We start from the raw sequence: 20,581 nt of genomic DNA on the forward strand, positions 1-20,581 counted from the left end.
ACGGTAGCTCCAAACACAAAGCATATACAGCACATACAAAGGACCCTTGAGCTCATACTTTCTTCTGGAGGCCAGTTATCAGAGAAACAAACACACTCAGCAGCACTTGATTTATTCTGCTCACAGGATACCTGCTAATAGGTCTGTGATCCTGCTACACAGCAGTTTGCAGTGTCAGACAGCCACAGCTCATGCTCGCAGACAGCGTTTGTTTCCTGGAGCACAGCCGCCTGTCCCCAAGGGAGCGAGGTAGCATGAGCGCTTCTACACTTTCCAAAACTTTAGCTCCAAGCGGGACCAGCTCACGGATGGCTTTCAGTGCACACAAGGAGAATCTCTTTGCAGGACCATCACCACGTCTGAAAATAATTGCTCATGCACACTAGCATTTTCTCGCAAGCCCTTACTCAGTGAAATCCCTTTCAAAATTACACAGTCATTTCTTAGATTATTTTTTTAAATTTATTTTAAATAAAGTATTTGGACATTCTATGGAACTGATGATTTAACTCAACTCCTTATGACAGCAAGTTCACAGACAAGTTGACGGGAGCCTTCTCCAAGTCACAATCTCAGTGTTTGGTCACCACCATTTATCTGCACTGCAAGGTACCAAATCTCACCTGAACACAACTGAGCACTGCAGGCCGAAGTTATCCTTGTGTAACTTCACTTAACCCAAACCACGCATACCCTGAAGCACAAACAGCACTGAACAAGGAGACTGGCTCCACATCCAAGGGAATTCAGTAATAACACAACAATCGAGGTGACAAGCTTACTCATCACAACACTATGGATTTTTTGTTGTCGTTTTTTGGCACATGGCAGCCTGAACTCCCTTCTGTGTTTTGTGAACAGCTGAACTGTGTTCTCTTACAAAAGAAAGTAATATGGCAGCTTGTGTACATCTGCTTTAATCTTAAGACAAAAGCAGTTTTGCTATCTTTAGTATGAGCATAATAAAAGCACAAAAAAGCACAGATGGTTTGGATTTTCTCTCTGCAGAAAGCAAGAGAGAAGACTGACATCTTAACTGTTTACGTAGCCACAGCTGATGACGTGGCCACAGCAAGCGACGGGGACACAAGGCGCACCCCTTTGTCAGCAGCTCAGATATTAACTGCTCTCAGTTGGGTCTTATAAAAAGCAGAAAGCAACTCTCTATGCAGAGATAAATGCTTTTGTTCATACAGGCTTAATTTGCGTTGTTAGTAAAACACTTAACAACAGCCACACTAATGCCAAACAAATTAATTTCAGTATAGTTAAAGCAAACAGTCCCATTATGTTTAGGAAACACGGAACAAAACCCTTGAAAACCCAGCATTAAAAGAGTTATTTATGGCCACTGCTTAGCCTTCCTGCCCCCATCATCTGTGCATTAAAAATCTCTAGGCTGTTCACTTTCAATCTCCCTGATTTCTGACAAAAAGTGGCTATGCACTGGTAACTTGAATGTTAATTCTGCAGGAATAATACAATCAACTTGATCTAGCAGCCAATTTTTTTATTTTATTTTATTTTTATTTTTTGATTCAACCTTTATTTTAAAATATCTCACTTCAGGATTAAAACTTTCCCCTTCCTGGAATTAATCAAGCTGATAGTGGTTTTGGCAGAAAGGCAAGCAACAGGAAAAAAGTAAGGACAGCACATGTGCAACACATCTTAGAAGACATTTTATAAACCTGCTCTGTATTTTTATGCAATAAATACACAGTAGTTCGACAAACACACAGAAAAAGACTCTTCCCTATTGCCCTTTAACAAATACTCAGAGAATAACGATCATATAAAAATATTGCTCTTGATATAAAGAAGATATAAAGGCAGTCTGAACTGACTCCTGAATTCAGAAAAAAAGTCTTCTGCTAAAGAGAATGATTTTTTTTTTTTTTTTGAGCAGTGTGAATTGCCTTTTTAACATGTCAAGGTTAAAGCAAAGAGGCATTCCCCAATATTTTGGAAAATTTACAAAACCCAAACTAATAATTTCTCCAATTAGCTGGTACTTAAAAAAAAAAAATAAAAAAAAAAATAAGATGATGCATCAGGAAAAAAAATGTTCAATTTACAAGTGATTTAGTCTGAGTCAGTGATGAAATATTTTTAAGTAATGCTTCATGTTTTGAGGAAGCACTTCTATGAAGGAAAGCATTCAGCTGCAAGGCCTACACCTGCACTGAGCCCCTGCTGGACATGGAGGGGCTTTGGCCGTGGCCCACGATGTGCGGTGTAGGAGGAAGCCATGGACCCCTAGCTGCCCCACCTAGCAGCCCGATGGCCAGGCCGAGGACAGATGGACAGAGGGGCCTCTCCGAGGCCATGCTGCCTGGCTCAGCCTCCCTGAGGCCTGGCAGCACCCAGCTTACATCTGCCTCCAGCCATGTTTACACATGCGTCAACAGATGCTTGCAGCAAGAAAGGCCAAACGCTGACACCCTGCATGAAGATGTAAACACTTCTCCGCAGAAGATAAACCCAGAGCACCAAGAGGCGCTCCGGCTGACTTCGGCTGCTCCCTAACCCCGCATCACCACCACTCCTTCCACATTCCCATGCACACCCCTTAAAAAACAACAGTAACAACACCCCTCCTGCCCCAAAGTAGCCCAAGACAACAACATCCAGATAGCCAGAGTACCACACTTTTTATGTATACTAGAAATAATCGGGAGAATTACTGCAGCTAAGCCAAATATAACTAACTACAGGATAATATGCGCTTTATGATGTTTAGACAGATGGAATCCAATTTCCTGATACAAAGCTGCTGAATTTGGAGTTCACCCCATACCCTGGAGGCAGGGGATCTGCTGTCCCAAACGTGCACAAATGACACAGTACCAGTAGCCACAAATCTTTCTTAGTGCCATCAAATTAAAAAGCAGAAATGTATTCATAATTTTTCAGAAAGAGATTGATTTATTTAGCACTAAAACCAGCCAATACCAAAGTTCACTGCATGTATTTGTGTATTTTTCTTAAGACACTGTATATACAAAGAAAAGCACAAAGGACTTCTTTAAAATGCTCCCTTGTAAGGGTGTATTTCAAGGGTAATAGATATTGAATTCAGGAAAAAGTCAAAAGAACAACTCTGTTTGGAAATACTGTCAAATCTTCACATGGAAGAGCTAGAAGCAAGCACGACGTCTTTCAATGATAACTAAGAAAATCCTTGTCCAGAAGGATTTACTTCTCAGATGCCTGATCCCATGAACCTACACAGCCAAACACAGCGCTTACTGATAAACACTCCTACTGACTTCAGCAGCTTAAGCCAAGTAACTTCAGTGGAGTTATTCATGCCCTGTGAATATGAACGGAAGACTCTTGTTTAAAAGGACTACTCAGTCTCAAAAACCAGCTCAACGGTCCCAAATATGGGTGAGAAAGGACACAAGGCAAAGAAAAGAGTACTTATGAGAAGTGCTTAACCATTTGCCTGCAGGTTCGTGGGGTGTGTTTGTTGTTTTTTTTTTTTTTTTTTTTTTTTTTTCCTTTTTTTTCCCCCCCCATAACTTTTTCTAAATATGAGAACAAACTCTACTGGAATAATCACTGGGTAACATCAACAGAATCCTGTCATTAACTTAAGAAAACAAAGGAAAAGAACCCCCAAAACCAAGTTAAAAAAAAAAAAAAAAAGCTCAATCAAATCTGAAATGTAACTTTTCTGAATGGAAGTCATAATGAGAAACTCTTCAAGCCCTCAAACCAGAAGGGGAAAAAAAAGGTGACAGCCGCCATGGAAAACATACTTGAGTTGTGTTTAACAAGGAACACCTGTAGTCTCCCCATTCCTGCAATGCCGAAATGCCCCTGAAGAGCTGTATTAAGTTAAACACACAGGAAAAAATACTTTTGTTGCTGATCAAACCACTTACAGGTGCCTCTTATTTGAAGCAGAGGATACTGAGCAGTGCTGAGTTTGCTGACATAACACCATTCCATGAAGGGCTTCTTTGTAAAGGAAGTTCACAGAAAGCTGTTTTAACTGACAAAGTCTCTACTGGTGAAATCCGACATCTGTTTCTAAATAACCTACATTTTTAGGATATTACAGCCCAGCTGCTTCTATTTATAACACATTTAATTTAGAAGTTCCTCTCGGTCAACTAAGCAGGTATGCAATTAAGTATTCTTAAATTTCAATGTCAGACTACATAGATTGCAGCAATTGGTTGAACTTTTACTTCCCTTGTATGAATTTCTTCACAACAGATTTCCCCTACACACGTTATGTCTCAAATTTATAGCTATAACATCTCCATTGAAGGGAATCAATGTTATTTAAAATATGTGCCATTAGGTGCTGTTCTGAAAGTCCAAGAACTCACCATCAGTGACACAGTGTTGCTAAGACAAACCACAATTACTACTTAAACAAAGGGAATTCTGACTATACATTTCTTTACATTTTTTGCCTATATGTTTTGATGTTGAAACAGAAGAAAAAACTGAGTCCTCATTAGGAGACCAAAAAGATATTATTGGAATTAATGTCACACAACTCAAAGCTCTGCTGATAGACATTGTACACCCCAAGCTTTTTATATTTAATATCTACGCTTTCCTTGGGGACAGTTTCAAGTGCATCTGTACAAGTTAAGACAACAACATAGTCCTCCTTCATATAAGGGTAAACTAAATGCTAGGATTTTATTTGAAATAAGGTAAAGTTCATGTTATTTGAAAATGAAAAAAAAAAAAAAAGAACAAAATTGAATGAATTTTTCCCCTCGGAATCACTGGCACTCTACTGAACATGTGCAAGTAAGGCATTTCAAACAAAGCATACAGTGACGGCAGGGCTTTCAGCATTTTCTTTAACATTCACTTGAGTACTTTATAAGCTCATACAGCTTCATTAAAAAATTATAGAATATGGCAATGAGGAAATGCCTGCTGTACTGTGAATACATCCTTAAAAAATAACTTTTAAGCTTAAAAATAGAGATAAAAATACCCGTGAAGATGAAAGAAGCTGCAATACCTGCAATGACATCTTTATATATATATATATATATATATATATATATATATATATATATATATATATATATATATATACCACATACACAAGCAAGGAAAGTTTAGGGTGCCTTTTTTTAAAAAATAAAAAAATCTGAGTATTCATACACTGCACTGACATACTTCACACATTCACAGACATGATGTTACCAAAACTTCAGGCACAGTCATTTACCACCTTTCTACACACACGCTAGTGGAACAAGAAAATAAAGAAAAAATTATGAACCCACCAAACGGCAAATTAATACAGTAGTCTTCTCTTCTGGAAAGCATCTGGGGGGTGCTTAGAAAGAGAAAAACATTCACACTGAATTGTCCACTCATCACACTGTCTTGACTCATTGCAGTCATCATTGTGAAAGCCAGCCTTCAGTAGATATGGCAGAGGCACTCCAGAGCCAGATACTGGCCAATGCCATGGAAGAGAGGGATTTTACAGCTTTCACCTCCCACTCCAACACGTTGGGCCACAGAAGTGAAACATAGCCTTGATCTACTTTTTCTCCTCCCTTTATTTAATTAGGCTTTCATCTACCTCAATGAAGTGCCACATTTTCCTTTCTTTCATAAAGGGATGAGACTGTTTCATAGCTATTTGCTCAGGGAAACCCCAAACCTCCAACCCAAAATTCCTTTTTTAGTATCACATCACATGTAGCAGATATTCCACTCAAGCCCATCAAATCACAGAGGATGACGGCAGCAGCAAACAGTATGACAACAATCTTTAACAATGATTAACAAATGAACTGCTCAACTTCAACATACAGGTACCACTAGGATAATTAGTCTTGCTCAAGGAATAATTATATTAGCATGTGATTATCAAGAAGTGATCCAAAACCTGATATGCAACTTGTTTAACACTGAAGAGTATGGTATAGTCTACACATGAATATTTGCATTCAGGAGCATTACTTACAACCAACACTCCTCCAGAGTGAACTGTATGCCACAGGTTTTTGTTGCAAATTTATTTCCACCATTTATAACAAAAAGAAGAAATTCAGAAGTAACGTATTCTGGTATGATGTCTTTCCACTGTTCTGCAAACTGATGCTGGCAAAGAGTTGAAACCCAAGTTTATACAAAAAAGCTCTGAGCACAGATCTAGTAAACATGCTTTCCTAGTCCCACTGCCCAGCCAATCCCATCTTGAGAATTAATCCAAAAAAGAAAGGTGAGAACTGCAAATCCTAACAGAGGGTACTGAATTAGAGAAGATTAACTACAGTGCAGCGCCTTTGATAAGGCCCCAACACTTTCATCAGTTTGTCATTAGACTTGAGTACAATTGCTTCTTGGAAGGGTCTTGGAATCAAGATGCTGGCTACCCTTCAAAAAATCATCATCACCCCACACTTCCGCAATCTCACCCCTCACTTGCCCTGCCTCCTTCTTTAAAATGAAGGATAGCATTGCATGAGATCACAAAGCCATCAGAGGTCATCATCAGGTGTCACCTAAGATTCATGTCTCATGCCTGCTGCCTTCTGCAGCACACAGATAACCCAGCAGCAAGGGTGGGATATTCCAAAGGCACTTCAGAAAGCAGTGGGAGGAACAGTATTAATTGGCACTGATGTCAGCTGGCACAGTTCCTCTAAATTCAGGGTGCACCCTTGAAAGTATAAGCCTTGAAAAGTATTAAAGTTAAAAATGCAGTGAATTGCTGATTTGCCCTTAGTTGGAGCACAGTTGGCTCAGACCCACTGGCAACATTAAGTGCCATGCACTGGTTCTGAGGTGTACTCCTTATGTCTTTGGATGTTTCACAGCATAGCATGACACCTGCTCTTAAAACAAGCAGGACAAACTTTTTGCTTTTTCTCTTATGTTAATGCTGTAAACATCACTTTTCTAAGTAAATGGAATCAGTTAGTTTGTATTACGGTAGTGACTTGAGTCTTCTCCCAATTACCTGAGTTTTCAGCCTGCATTCTGTACACCATGGAAAGGCAACAGTACATGTAATACACGTATACAAAGCTGCTAGCAAGCAGCTTGTCCACTCATGGATGCTGGTATTAGCTCTGCCACTGCATGTTAGGGCACCAATGCAAGCCATCCATTTTACAATTGTCACCTGCAGTTCCCATAGTACAAGGACTGTCATGTCGACATCATGAACCACTTCTAAAAGACAGGTTCTTCACAGTCAGGTGTCCATCTATAAAATTCTGTGAAAAACTACAGGTAGCACCTCTGAAACTTTTGTGTCACTCCAACTAGGGCTTACTTTTAAATGAGGTGCCTAATGAAGATAGTGGCTTGGAGCATATGCTACTGTAACAACACGCACAGCAAAATAAAAGGTAACTATGATGCCTTAATATGGAAGATCCTTCCTTATTCACAAACAACAGAGGAAACAGTCTCAGCATCTGCACTTCATGGGGCCTCAAATTTCAATAGCGCGTGTAAACTGTAAATATGCAACTTCCCAAACCCGAGCAAACATAAATGCATGCATCACACTGAGAACACACCAACACACACAAAGGCACCTTCTTGTCCTGGAAGGAGGCTTTGCATCTAACAGTAGTTTCTTTGTGGACATCTTCCCCTGTATCGTATGTCTCTGGGTCACCAGTCCAAGACACCTAGTAACCTGAAGTATGTTATACTGGTCCTTCAGCTTTCTACAACCTGGCTTTCACTGCTTTTGTCTACCACCTTCTTGCATGAAGGAAAGACAATCTGAATCCAACACAGCCTAGTATCACTACCAATTAGGCAGCTCTGTGTGCCTCTATCAACAAGAATCTTCTGTTCAGTTGATCTTGTTTGAGGAGGTCCTCCTGCCTCAGTTGAGACCAGCCTCAAGACATTTTGTGTGACTAACAATCCCATTTTCTTCACTCCCTCTATTTAACCTATGTCTTGCCCATCAAAAAACACCAATTCTGTCTAGTTCCTTTTCTGCCTGCAAAAAGGCATGTGAGAAAAGTAGGGGTTCCCTGGTTCTGAACGAAATGCTTTTCTGTCTTTGTCACTCAGAAAAGCATTAAGTGAAGGCAGCAAGAAAAGGTAGCATGTTTTCCATACTATCATACTTTCCTCTGCCTTGTTCATTACCTGAAGCTACCTCTATCTGGTACAAATAACTAAGAAAAAAGGAAGCAAAACTGAGGAGGGAGCACCCTCCAAAAATCAAAGACAGCGTTCTGACTCTGATATCTGCACCAGTGTAACTGTTTGTATCTGAGTCTTAATCTAAAATGTGAATTCCACTGTACTTTCTTCAAGGAAGCTGCAAAAATGGAAGTCTGGATAAACTGTGGCCTGATGAAGAGTAGAATAAACAGATAAATGAAAAGTGAGTGAGAAAGCAGAGCATTGCCATGCTGTCAGCAACTGGCAGGGCTTGTTCTGCCTTCTTCTGGCCAAAGAGAAAAGAAAAAAAAATGGGGGAGAGGGAGGAGAGAACAGAAGTTGCCCACCAGCCTCCTTCCCCAGCTGGCAGCCAGTGGTGTGCTACCACAGCAGACAACACACTGCTTGCAACAGCCCAGGTAACCTAAGCAAGCGGGACAGAGCCTCTGGGATCTAAGTAACTTCCTGGACATGGCTCTCAAACCTTCAGCTCTGTCAGACACGGCTGTAGCAGCTGACCAGCTGTCCATATGCAATGGACAACACGACTGAAACCAAAGTTCCACATTCGAGTCATATAAAATGCATGCTTCTATTCATGCGCCTTAGACTTTTACATTCTCCTATGTCCTCCCTGTTAGGCAGAATTGTTTCTTTTCCACAGAGTGGTAGAAAGGAGAATGTAAATAGGGGCAATGCACGTACCTGGCCATAGTCTGTCCTGAACACGACGACTCCTTCTGCACAGGAATGAACAGTACTTGGATAATGCTGATTATTTTCTCGCAACCAGACACGAGACCCCTAGAGTAAAAAAAAAAAAATAGAGTTATAGATGGCATAACTGAAAACTCAAGAAAATAAAAGGAAAGCAAGCTAGCTGCAAGCAAGCTCACTTGCAAAGTAAGCAAGTGAGAAATAAAATAATCCTTCAGCAAGTAGTTGTCATCTTCTGCCATAAGTAAAGTACGTAAACACAGGCGTAGTTTTGGTTTGTTTTTAATAGAAGTGCCTAAATGCCAGCATGAACAGCTGGGGCTAATTCACTGAGTCATGTGCCTCATGTTAGCACACACAAAATTACAAAGCAGTGTTTAAATTTACACACCATTTAAAAGATGCTCCTCAAAGCCAGCAGGCTCACTACCTGTTTATTTTCAACCCATTAGGATCACAGCACTTCTCCCCTACCAACTTTCACCTGTTTTCTAACCCCCCTCACCCTTTATCTTGTCTTGTTCTCCTGGCTGCACAAGAACTCAGATTTTTAAAATCTGCCAGCAAGAAAAGTGACAAAGAAATAGCATTTGTTGTTTAGAGCCAAAGAGGCAACAGAAACACCATCAGCTAAACACTTAAGTCAATCTAGTGAAAGAGGGTAGGTGCAGAATTAGTTTTTTATTTGGCTGTCTGTGGCCCTCAGAGGTAGACCCATCCAGCACAGAGGAAAAGAAACAGCCAGCACCGAGTGCACATGAGGCAGATGGGCAGGGTAATCACACCTGCCTGAGCTGCTCTGAGCAGGAGAAGCCTTCAGGCAGCATGAAGATATTCAGCAGCAGCACCCCAGTGGTCTGAACCTCAAACACAAACTATAGTTCTTTTTCTATACAGGGACAGCAGGTTCCATATCAGAATTACAGTATTTTAGGCCTACTTAGAGAACAGAGGCTTTTGTGTCGTGTCGCCCCTCCATCAGAACAGGCAAATCCTTTCCAGAAGGAAAGGTAAAGGCATGATAGGAAGGGGCTGGGATATACTCTGATAAGCCAAAGGTTGTGACTTTGGCTGTATAATCCCTGAAAAATAAATAAATAAATAAATAAAATTGATTGTTTTATTTTGAATTAAACAATTCAAAAAGATTCAAATTTATCTTGCATGCCAGCATTCAAAGATCATCCTTGTCTGAATTTGTACACACAGAAAAAAGACTCGAGGCTTTAAAAAGTTGGTTTGGGTACAGGTTCTTGATGAACAACCACAACAAATACAGTTTATTCCTGTTATGTCCTTAGAGAGTGGCTCACGTGTCTACTGCAGAAGCTCAGCCACATTACAAGTTGCATACATTTAAAATAATGTTGAATAAACACCATCGTTGTTCCTATGTTGGGAGAACAGCAGCACTGAGAAACAAAGTGAAGATTACAGAAAGCTAACTTTTGCTGCTTGGTTTCTCTGAATGGCATGAGCTCAGCCACATACAGGGGACCACACACAAGAGCATCCCTGATTTTTGCCCCCGTTCCATCTTTTGGCAAATTGCATTCCTTTTTAAATACCTGTGGAACTCTTTGTCATTTTATGTCTAAAACCTTGAGCCAGATGTTTTCCAGGTTTATACCAAGTCCAAGTCCAAGGCAGTTCAAACATGGGGTATGTTGACTCGAGAGCATGGGGTCAGCACAGAGCAGGGAAACGCGCGTGGTGCCAAAGAGAAAGCAGAGCACCAGCAACCACAGCAAGAGAGAGGGAGAAACAGGGGGCTCCCCGAGAGTGGTCAAAGTGAGAGGGGACTTGAAAATGTAATTCAAAACCCAGTGATAGCACCCGCTTGCTTGGGTCTGCACACAAGAGCCCAAGAGCCAGCAGGCATTCTGCATGGCAGGAGGTGTTACTCTCAGGCTTCCCCGGCTCCTCACCAGCAAAAGCTGATAAAGCCTCACTTCAGCCCCATAGCAAATAACCACAGTTGAGCTCACGAATCACAACAGGTTGGATGACATGCTGAAGTCACCCTAGCTGGCAAAAAGGACTCTGTTCCAGACTAACTACCTTCCCAGAGGAAAGCTTCGAGTGTCCCTGCCAATCAGTCTCCATCTCTGAATTCGATCTCTCTAAACACACAAATACACAGCAAAAAACCCTGTTTGTCCAAATGCAGTCAAGTTCCGCAAGCACTTCAGGACAATCAAACCCTGTTGTTCAGCTCGTTTATTATTTGCCAGAATCTTCGAGCACAACTAACATGAAGTTTATGCTTTCAAGGGCAATGAAAACACTTATAAACATTAAGCCACAACAATATTTGCCAAAACCTCAGAATTCAAAATAGCCTCTCAAAAGGAGAATAATCTTTTCCATAGTGAAATTAAATAATGCATTCTGCATTTTTCTGGCTATGAAGCAGAAACAGGGGCCTGCACAGAAGCATTCACTTGGCTGGGCTAGCCCTAAAACAAGCATTTTAAAGCAAGTATGGAACGGTTTGATTTAAACAAATGTACATTGTTAGGGGTCAATAGCCACTATTCAGAGACTGCTGGAACAATGCGGTTTGCAAAGCCCGAGGCCTCCGAAATGCAAATACAACGTGTGCTCTGGCAAGGTAGCTCAACAATACAATGTCTGTCCATAGGCAGGGTACACTGCAGAACCTCCTGGTCTGGGGGAGGGAAGAAATAAAATATAAAAAATGCCTTGGCAAAAGATCCCATAGGTCATTTTCCATGCCCAGCACGCTCTGTAACTACACTGCAATCCCTCTGAAGCATATTTGTTACAAGCGACAGCTTGGACAACAAAATCCTCAGTAGTAGTTAATTTACAGATAAGACATACACCAAAGACTTCATAGTCTTCAGATCTACAAAATCTTCACATCAATCTACTTTGATCCCAGAGTTTAGGTACACTTTCATTTCACAATTTCTGACCAAGTGCAAGAGACGGCGTTTTGAAATGTCCACTAACTCCAGCAGTATCCTTTAGCAAAGTGCCACCACCTTTTGATTTCACTTCAGAAAGGTAGGTTACAAAAAAGGATTCACTGAAATAAAAGTCTGAGGCTTCTCAGAGCCTAAAGCCCAACCTGATTTAGCCTGGTGGTCTGTAGGGTGAGTGCAAGGAATGACTACCAGGCACGGACTTCTGGAACTGCTGGATGGAGATAGAGAGCACGCAGCCAGCTCTCCAGGCAAGGGCTTAGATACCAGCTGTGAACCCTCCAAGGAAGGACAATGTTGAATGCACACATGTTGATCCCAACTTATTTTTAGGGGAGAAACTTGGTAACTTGGTCACTCCTTGACAAGCAATCTGGGACACTGCCATTCTGTCACTCTGTGATAAGGGGGAAAACAAAGCCACGAAGTACTTACTAAAGCCCAATGGTTCTTAATTCAGTGAAGCAAAGTTGTAAAAACACGTAAAAAATTGTACGTACAGAAGGAGGGCCATATGCCATTATTTTCAAGCCAATTGATTTCCTCTGACTCCAAAAGGCAAAGGAAATAGGTTTGTAAATCTCACAGCTGTAAGGCTACCTGAAGAATTCCTGAGTTCTTTTCCCTTGCGGATTTTACTGCTGAAATTGCAAAGATGACTTCTTTGTTCCTGGGTGTTCTGTTGCTACAGATGACAAAAATCTACTTTTTAACTTTCTATTGGAAACAGCTCATGTTTTGATTTCCAGAATAGAAGAACTTTATCTCAGTTAAAGTGGAGAATTCATTGCAAAACCATAATTAACAAATCCAATTTTGTACATATCCAGGTTGTATGGTGAATAAAGTAACTACATGCACGATTATCACATTTTTATATAGCATAGATATATAGTGCATATACACACATACGTATTTTGCATAATAACATTGCATAATAACTGTCATCATCTAAGACTAAATGCTACTCGTTCACATGTTATAATGTAAAAATCCAGTTGACTCATCAATGCAATTGATTCAAAGCAGTTAAAACTGCTTTAAATTAAGGGCAAGTAATGTAGGTTATTGTCACAACTGCATTCAAAATGCATTAATTGTTAGGCCTTGACAAAGCAAAGGGAACAATAGTCAATATGTATTTAGAAAACCTTTCATTTATGCACTACAGTAGCTTGGCTCAAAAACGTAAATTCTGAGAGACAGGAAAAGATGTTATTAACTCAGTCAAGCCAGACATAGCTTTTTCATGACAAAGATAATTAAAACCACATTTATCTTTGTTACTCCTCTTTACTAAATTATGCACTAATCACTAGGAGGGCCATACCAATAAAAAAAAGTTATGCAGACAGAAATGTAACATTGGCAATTTCGTATTAATGAACTCTTTTTTTTTTCTGAAAACTTGCCTTTCATCACTAGCTTAGCAAAACTGAAAACACTTCACTTCAGGTACCCCAAAATCCTAACAAGCCTGCCCAAACAACTCAGTGGCAAACTCAAAGTGCCCTGAAAGTAGGATCTCTCTCACAAACTTCATCCCAAAATGAAGTGTCAGACCTCCCAAACAGAGAACCAGACCTGTTCTTCCATGGGAAAGTCCAGAGGGGGAAAAAATAAATAAATAATGGCCACTTGCCTGACATCTTAATGTGTAGTTCAGAATATTGTTCTTGATCTAGGTACCCATCTCTACAGGGCTTGTGTGCTCATCAGCAAAAGGATTCCCCAGCGCTGGATTTCTGGGGTGGCTGAAATACTGAGTTAGTACTGAAGTCTGTATACGCTACTGCCACACGGTCTATGAAAGAGAAATAAACTAATCAATAGACGAACTCTCTTTCCAGACATTCTGCCTTCCCCCATGAGTAACTGGCAGTCTTCTGTCGAGAAGGCAGATTATCAAAGGACAGAAGGAGTTACCGAGAAGGACTAATTGAATCCTAAGTCTCTGTAGAGTGTGAGAGAAAGCCAGCTCTGGAAGGTATTTGAGCATTTAATCTAAATTCCAGAATCTTAAACTCAACTTCATTAAATGACTATGCACTTAGATCTTGGCACATACTTTATCTAGCTGAATGAAACAGAATTCATTTTCAAAACACTGAAGGCACTAATTACAATTTCCTCAGAGGATAGTAAGCTACCAACACCATTCCCTCAATGAGTTTAGCTCTGCCTCCTAAGCCATATTGCTTTACTTTACTGTTATAAAGCAGAACAAAACCATGAAGCAGTTTCCAGGGGATATAAGGTCAGTTTAGGAAGAGAGTTTAATGCAGAACAAAATCTCCTGAACACTCGATGTTTCTCTTGTCTGTCCATCCCCCACATGAGATCAAAGCACCAGCTCTTCTGCTCCTGAGGTCTGCGCAGCAGCTGTTGATTAACCTTGAACAAAATCCATCTCCTCCTGTTTCAGTAACTGGAGATAGCGCAGCACTGACAATAGCCTGCCACTTTAAAAGCAACTAACTGGACTAAAACTATTATTATTATTATATTATTATTATTATTGTCTCAATGGGGAACTGGAATTAATGTTTACCTTCCAAGGGCCTTTGAATACACCATCCCTTCACACCACTGCCACTTTATTTAGTAAAGGCTTTTAAAAAATATATAGTTTCCAGTTTTTCCCAACACAAACAGAGCAGAGATTAACCTTTAAACATGCAGGTGGACAAGCACACCCCGCCCCACCTTCTGCTGCTTAGCTTGAATACACACATTACCAGCAGACCTAGATCAAAAGCCAAAAAGCAATTGCACTCACTAATGGAGCTCTGAAGACATGGTTAACAGCACCTGAGGACGACGAAGTTTCCGCACCATTAGGAAACACTAGCTTTGTTATAATGGAAGAAGAAAATATAGCAGTGAGATGCCATCAAGTCTTTTCAAAAGAGTTACCAGTATTGCTACAATCTGAATTATGACTTTAATGAGAAAGATTCGAGTGTTACCTTTACATTTTGTCAAGTTTTGCAAAATACTATCTTTTTGTGCTTTGAGTACTAACCTACACCATAGGGATCAAAGCTACAAAAATAGAACAATGTCAGGATTTGGAAGGCCTGTACCCATTACCAGTCTCAGGCAGGCAGGACAGGCTGCTAGGAGACATCTGTTTCTTGTGCTTGCTAGTCTATGTTAAAATAAGATAAAATAAATTTCTAGGCAATTGAGTCAATGGCATTAATTCCAAAATTAAAAATTAGCACTCTGAATAGTACTTATCAACTGTGATTAAATCTGCAAAATGTGAAATCAGGGAAGTAGGGAACATGCACAGCAATGTTTCTCTGTTTAGTGGATCCACAGTTTCAAGTCCCTCTGTAAATCACCAGCAAGTACAAGAAATGGGTCCTGCACGCAGTACTGCCTCCACTGCTCTCCCCATCCCATCTCAGGTGAGAGAAAATAAACTGTTAAAACTAGTAAGGAAGAGAGGTAGTTCAAAAAGACAACAAATTAGTGAGAAAGAAGAAGAGGCAGTTGTTGGTGACAGGGGAGATGTAAGGAACAAAGAGGGAAAGAGGTTGGGGCCACTGCAAACCTTTCCATCACCATCCATATTGGGGCAGGGGCTAGAAACAGGCAAATGTCAGACCTCCTAGGGCCTTCACGGTCACCTTAAGAAGGTAAGTAGCATGTAATTCTCTCCCCTAATCCAAGTTCCTAAAAAGGAATATACAGTATGCTCACAAAATAGCATAGAATTTGTTCTAAGAAGCAACCATACAAGCCCTAGATCTGTCTTCACAGATTTCAAACAAAGTTGCTCTTGTCTTTGATGACAGCTTTGTTTTGCCAAGCATCCTTATTTTTCAAAAACTTTTTTTTTTTAAATCAATTACAGTCATGACTACAAACACACACAAAAAAACTTCTTTTACTTGCTTAAAACCAACAGAATTCTAACTAATCTACACACACGTACACAGTTCTTCATCCATGTGAGCCTGTTGTTTTTTTTTTTGCAGCATATAATCACAACAAAGTCAGAAGCAAGGAAGGATGATGTGAGTGCATGTAGAAGTAGCAGAGGAAGAGATTTCCCTCTAAAAGCTGTTCATCGACGCTTATAACAATATGGCAAGAGCAGTTAGTCCAGCACAACTGCCCAAAGTCTCTTTAAATCATCATTAGCTTCTGCAATCTTTTCTGTGTTATCGAGTAAGCTATTACTCTGCGTTGTACCTCTGCCACTGACCTGGGGAGAAAAGTGCCTGCAGTTATCCACAGCACCCAGTTGTGCTTGGTAGTCTACAAGTTCACTCTTCTTAGGAAATGTTGCCTTTGAAATATTCTAGCTGCCAAGTCTTCATTTTGCACAAGTTGCTAAGAATCTCAAAGCCATTTCTCAGAAATGTTCTAAAACACCCTAGCACTTTTTTTCATCTTCTTCTTGCCTCTCCTGCCTGAACAGAATACAAAGTAAAGACCAGGTGAGAGGACTCACAAGCACCAACTACGTGGCATGCCTGGAGTAACACGAGAGATGGACTCCTCTGGAACATGGGTCAGTTTGAGGCTGAGCTTGAAAGCTGTTCCTCATTCACCACATGTAAATCCCATGACGAGTCTGGGAACTCCCACTTGCAAGGATGTTCCATCTCAATTTCAAATTTTTTATTTAGGAAGGACATCTCTGAGTACTTAAAAGCTGATTAAGTAGAAAAAACACACATTTGTTTGACACACAGGTCCTGGTGTTTGCCATTTATTTTCATGAGCTGCATGTCTTTTAGGCTCATCACTCAAGAAACTGGTTTTAACACCATTCTACAAAGTACCTGGACACTGATTTTTTAGAAGTTGTAATACAGAAAAACTATATGGAACTAGTTTTTCTCTGATACTCATTGTGCTATAGAAGCATGCCGAGAGAGACATCATACTGGTTCAGCCTGATTTTAGTTCCCAAAGCAGATAAAATTCCTATTCAAGATAGTTTTTACCATTGACTGCTTTTTGCCAGTTACCTAAACCTATTCTGGTAGAAGTTGTAAAGGCCTTCTCATGTCAAGAAGCATCATCCATAAAATAACTGTGTTGCACCTAAAAGAACACAAGGAAGAGAACTGGGCAAGGCAAGGCCTTTTCCTGGTTTCTAGGACACTCATCATCGACATCATCTTCTTCTTGTTCTTTCCCCCTCTCCCTCCATGCCAATCAAGCAGACAACTCCAGGGAAACTTATCTTTAGCCAAGTGGGATTCTTACGTGAAAATAATTCCTGTAAAGGCATACACTGTGCAAGGTACACTCCCAAGATGATCACCACAGCTTTCACTTGTCAAGTTGCTATCATCAAATTACAAAAGGTTCCAATTTAGCTCGTTTCCATATTGGAAAATTTCACAATCCTACTACAACTGTAACTACACTTGAGGGATTTTTATTTGTTTACATTTACCTGCAACTCAAAAATATCAGTTTACACATGAATAGTATTTTCCTGGGCTTGAGGGGGGACAGGCAAGACAGCAAGCTATTTCCAGCCTTACCTCCATTGCAGAAAATAGGCATAAGATCATAGCCTTAAGTCAAAAACCAAACCTGTCCCCACATTACTCTATAAGCATTTCTTCCCTGCCCCGTTCTTCCGTGCTCCATATTCTCTTAAAACTAAAACTCAGGATTTTGGAAAGACACGGTTTACAATCTGGAGCTATAAGGATTAGCAAGACTGCATTTCAAGGTTAAGAAAGTTAAGTGTGAAAGAGAGGGAGAGAAGAGAATAATGGACCCATTCAGTCCACAGTTCTTTCATTTACTTATTTTACTAACAGTAATGCTGATTACTAGACACAGAATAATCTTAAATCACAGAGTCAGAGAACTGTTGAAGCTGGAAAGGCTCTCTGGATGTCATCTGGTTCAAACCCCCTGCTTGGTACATCTAGAGTAAGATGCCCGGGAATATTTCCAGGCAGCTTCTGAAGATCTCCAAGGAGGAGGACTCCACAAACTCTCCAGCCAGTGCTCGGTCACCTGCACGGTAAAGACGCACCTCCTGATGTTCACAGGGAACCATCTCTGCTGCAGTGTTTGCCCATTGCCTCTTGTCCTGGCACTGGACATCACTGAAAAGAAGCTGGCTTCATCTTCTTGCCACCCTTCCTTCAGGTACTTATACACATTGATGAGATTCCCCTCCTTGAGCCTCCAGGCTGAACAGTCCCAGTTCCCTCAGCCTCTCCTCAATAGGAGAGGTGCTCCAGTCCCTTGATCATCTTCATAGCCCTCCATTGGACTCTTTCAATACGTCCAGGTCTCTCTTGTGCTAGGCAGTCCACAACTGGACTCAGCAGTGCTGGGTGGAGGGGAAGGATCACCTCTCTCAACCTGCTGGCGATACTTTGCCTAATACAGCAAAGAACAACATTAGCCTTCCTAGCAGCAAGGGCACATTGCTGACTTGTTGCCCCCAGCACGTACTGGGGCCTGGGGCCGTTCCTCCCCAGGTGCAGGACTCTGCACTTCTTGTTGAACTTCATGAGGTTTTTGTCAGCCCACCTCTCCACCTGCCAAGGTCCCTCTGGATGGCTGCACTGGGTACCCCCACCAGTTTTGTGCTGTCCATGGATTTACTGAGCGTGCACTCTACCTCATCATCCAGATGGCTAATGAAGATGTTAAACAAGACGGAACTCAGCTCTTGCCTTGCAAACACAAGAACCCCTTCCTTACTCTGCCCATCTGCCACATCTCATACATCAAGAGGACCCTTCATACGGGTAAACCTGTTGGGTAAGGCCTGACCACGGCCAACAGGTAGCCAGGAGGAAGAGAAGACAAACAGCACTGGCAGTCAGTAAGTCAGGCGGCGTTGTTGGGCCTGTTCAGCAGCAATGTACCTTGCCTTTCTGAAGGCCCACCCAGCTGCTCTGACTCCAGGCTGAGGAACAAATCCCTGTGACACCCCGGCCACGAGCAGTTGACCGATCTGGGCTGCCCCATGCTTCGCAGACAGAGCTTGGGTCTTTCATCCCCACCAGCTGCAACGATTCATCCAGTACCTTTCACCACCACCACCTGCTCAACCCTATCTGTATTTGCTGTAATAAATCAGGAGCAACGTACCGAATCCAGGACAAATATCTTTGTGCCACATCAACTCCAACAGATTAGGTCACCCCACAGCCTAGCAGCCTCCTTGCACACGTGATGGATGAAAAATAAATACCTGCCCTGTCTTTACCCAGGCAGGAAAATGTGGTTTTCTGGCCTGCAACAACTGACTTCAGCAACTTGGCAGCAGAAGAGCTGAGGCTGGTTCTGGAAGCTCCCGTAGACATTATCAGGCTCACATCAGGACACTGAACAAGTCCAACACAGGTTGTGAAACACCTGGAGGTTATAGGGAACCAGCACTACATCCCCAGGGTGTAAGCAACCCTAAAATCCCTGAGAAGTAGTTAATTAAAAATTCACCCTAAAAATAATCCTTGAAAAAAACTTAAAAATCAAGGATATAAGCAGCCTGACTTGGTGCAGTGCAACCCTCTGCATTTGAAGACCAGCTATGGTGCTTGGCTTTCACAAGCATGCTTCGAAGATGGGATGACCTTTCTCCACAGCATCACATGAATGTCCTGGGAAGCAGGGGACAGCATAGCACCCCTCCGTACTCTCCCTCCTTACCTCTCATGCTTCAGGCGAGCACAAAAAGAGCAGATGCTGCCACTGACACCTGAAGTTGCAAAGCTCACGTTAGCATCTTCCCACACTAATTTGTTTGCTACAAACCACAATAATCACTGAGCAACTGCAAATTACCTGTCTGGAGATCACCTGATGAAAATACAACCAATTAAGCAAAAATAATGGCACACGTTATCATTAAAGGGCAGAGCATAGGCTTATTCACATGCACCTGACAGAAGTCCTGCCAGGTGTGCCAGCACCTCAAGGAGAGGCTCCAAACCAATTTTAACACTCAACCATAAAGTAAAATGTGAGTCACGTACAATTTGATCGCCACTGTATTTCAAAGTAAAAGAAGCCCTCGCCCTCCTGAAATATAAAGAGAATAGATCAAACTGTGCAGGATACAAACCTACAACTTAATAATTTATTATAGTAAGTATTGATTAATTTATTATTCAATTAAAAAATCCATTCAATATTTAAATAACTTAAAAATAGGATATAAGTGTCCTCACCTACTAACCCCGAACCAAAAAGCAAAGTGTCAGTAACTATGAAATAAGTTACTGGTCATGGGTTACTTCTCAAACTGTGATCAAACACCTTTAAAGAAAAATCAGTTGCAAGAGGTGTTTGGTAACACTTCCCCTCACAGAAGGAAACAGGGACCTTAGGAGACAGGATGCAGTAGCAGTGGAGAAATTCATCCCAAGCACACTCTCCCAGTCAATTGTTCAACGGTGCAAGCAGAAATCCAACAACCAGGGCTAACCCCAGCCTTCCTGGAGGTTACATGGCCCCGAAGTATGCTGCACTGCTGCTGCTTTACACCCATGTGAATAAATATAGAATGTGCAGCTTAGCTGAAACCTGTGGAATCTATACCAAAGGCAAATTTAGCAATAACACATATTTTAGGTAAAGTTGGAAAGCCGTTAAATTCAGATAAAAGGTAGCAGTGTTTCCTGCATGTATGCTGAAGTTTAACATTTTATCAGCTTTAGACTCCTCTCAGAGATGAAGTGATGCTTTGCTAGGCTTTCCACTGCAGAGCCTCATCAATGCTGATGAATACCAATGCTATGCAGCAGTTGCAAGGTAAAAAGGCGGCC

The 20,581-nt window shown here is 41.3% G+C and overlaps 1 protein-coding gene across 1 annotated transcript in view; it reads right to left on the reverse strand.

The window, feature by feature from the left end:
- The window catches only part of MYO10 (myosin X), a gene marked incomplete at its 5' end in the record, with an annotated part of 161,414 nt that overhangs the window by 121,110 nt on the left and 19,723 nt on the right, over positions 1-20,581 (reverse strand). Inside the window, 1 exon segment of the mRNA XM_084306880.1 lies at positions 8,845-8,943. Within this exon segment, the coding sequence (XP_084163006.1) occupies positions 8,845-8,943 (99 nt within the window).

This window comes from Netta rufina (assembly GCF_964035555.1).
Source record: "Netta rufina genome assembly, chromosome: 2".
NCBI classification, from domain to species: Eukaryota; Metazoa; Chordata; class Aves; order Anseriformes; family Anatidae; genus Netta; species Netta rufina.